Source organism: Nicotiana tomentosiformis, chromosome 8, assembly GCF_000390325.3.
Source record: "Nicotiana tomentosiformis chromosome 8, ASM39032v3, whole genome shotgun sequence".
Classification (NCBI taxonomy): domain Eukaryota; kingdom Viridiplantae; phylum Streptophyta; class Magnoliopsida; order Solanales; family Solanaceae; genus Nicotiana; species Nicotiana tomentosiformis.
This window is the reverse complement of record NC_090819.1, coordinates 10,032,852-10,034,015: the sequence shown is the minus strand read 5'-3', so window position 1 is coordinate 10,034,015 and position 1,164 is coordinate 10,032,852. Positions and strand designations below refer to the sequence as shown.

The window sequence follows — 1,164 nt, the reverse complement described above, 5'->3', positions numbered from 1 at the left end:
GGAACGAAAGCCAGTCATTACACCTAGGCTGGATGAGCCTTTGATCATTAGACGCATGCCACAAAATCCCATAAAAGACACTACTACCGTCCCTTGGAACTACAATCAGACAATTGTCACATACAAAGGGAAGGAAGTTAAGGCGGAAGTGAATAAAACAAACCAATCTGGGAAGTATCATAACCCAGAAGAATTGAACAAAATCAAGCAGAAGCGTTTCCCCTTCAAAAGGCCTGTAACTGCTGAAGAAGCGGAGGAATTTTTTCGGAATATGAAAACCTCAGAGTAGGCTGTAATTAATCAACTCAAAAAGGCTCCCTCCCAGGTTTCACTTGTGTCTCTACTGATGAGCTCAAACGAACACCAGAAGGTGCTTCTAAAGACACTCAATGAGGCGTATGTTCCAATTGAGACCATAGTTGAACATTTAGAAAGAATGGCAGAGCGAGTTTTTGAAGTCAACCGAATCTCCTTCAGCCGAAACTACTTACCTCCCGAAGGAGCCGCCCACAAAAAGGCCCTTCACTTAACCGTCAAGTGTGAGGGATATTATTCGAAAAGCATCATGTTGGATGGTGGGCCCAGAGTCGATATTTGCCCTCTATCAACATTGCAAAGGAAGGAAATTGGAACTAAAAGGATCAAACCAAATAATGTTTGCATGCGTGCTTTCGATGGTGTCAATAGGGACACGATAGGGGAGATTGACTTAATCCTAACCATTGGCCCCGTAGATTTTGAAGTAACATTTCAAGTTCTGGACATGGACACTTCCTATAACTTTCTGTTACAAAGGCCATGGATCCATGCAGCAGGAGCCGTTCCCTCTACTCTCCATCAAATGGTCAAGTTCGAATATGAGAATCAAGAAATAGTGGTCCATGGAGAAGATGAACAGTCAATCTACAGGGACCCATCAATCCTATAGCTCGAGGCAAGAGACAAAAGCGAGCACATCGTCTACCAAGCCTTTGAAATTATGCTCGCCGACCAGTGCGAGGAAGGAACCCCATGCCCTCAACCTTGTTTATCAAGCGCATCAATCATGGTCGCCAATAAAATGATCAAGCATGGGTACAAACCTGGAAAAGGGCTCGGGGTATCCTTACATGGCATCAAAACCCGTCAACTTAGCTGCCAACAAGAAATTATTTGGCATAGGTT

At 44.1% G+C, this 1,164-nt stretch overlaps 1 protein-coding gene across 1 annotated transcript; it reads left to right on the top strand.

Moving 5' to 3' along the window:
• The first annotated feature begins 436 nt into the window (after window positions 1-436).
• LOC138897051 (uncharacterized) lies at window positions 437-928 on the top strand. Its single transcript, XM_070183006.1, has one exon. It carries the CDS (start codon window positions 437-439, stop codon window positions 926-928), a length of 492 nt encoding a protein of 163 aa, XP_070039107.1.
• The last annotated feature ends 236 nt before the right edge of the window (window positions 929-1,164 follow it).

Excerpts from the sequence above, each read along its gene's own strand:
- LOC138897051 (XM_070183006.1), top strand. The coding sequence starts at position 437 with ATGGCAGAGCGAGTTTTTGAAGTCAACCGAATCTCCTTCAGCCGAAAC.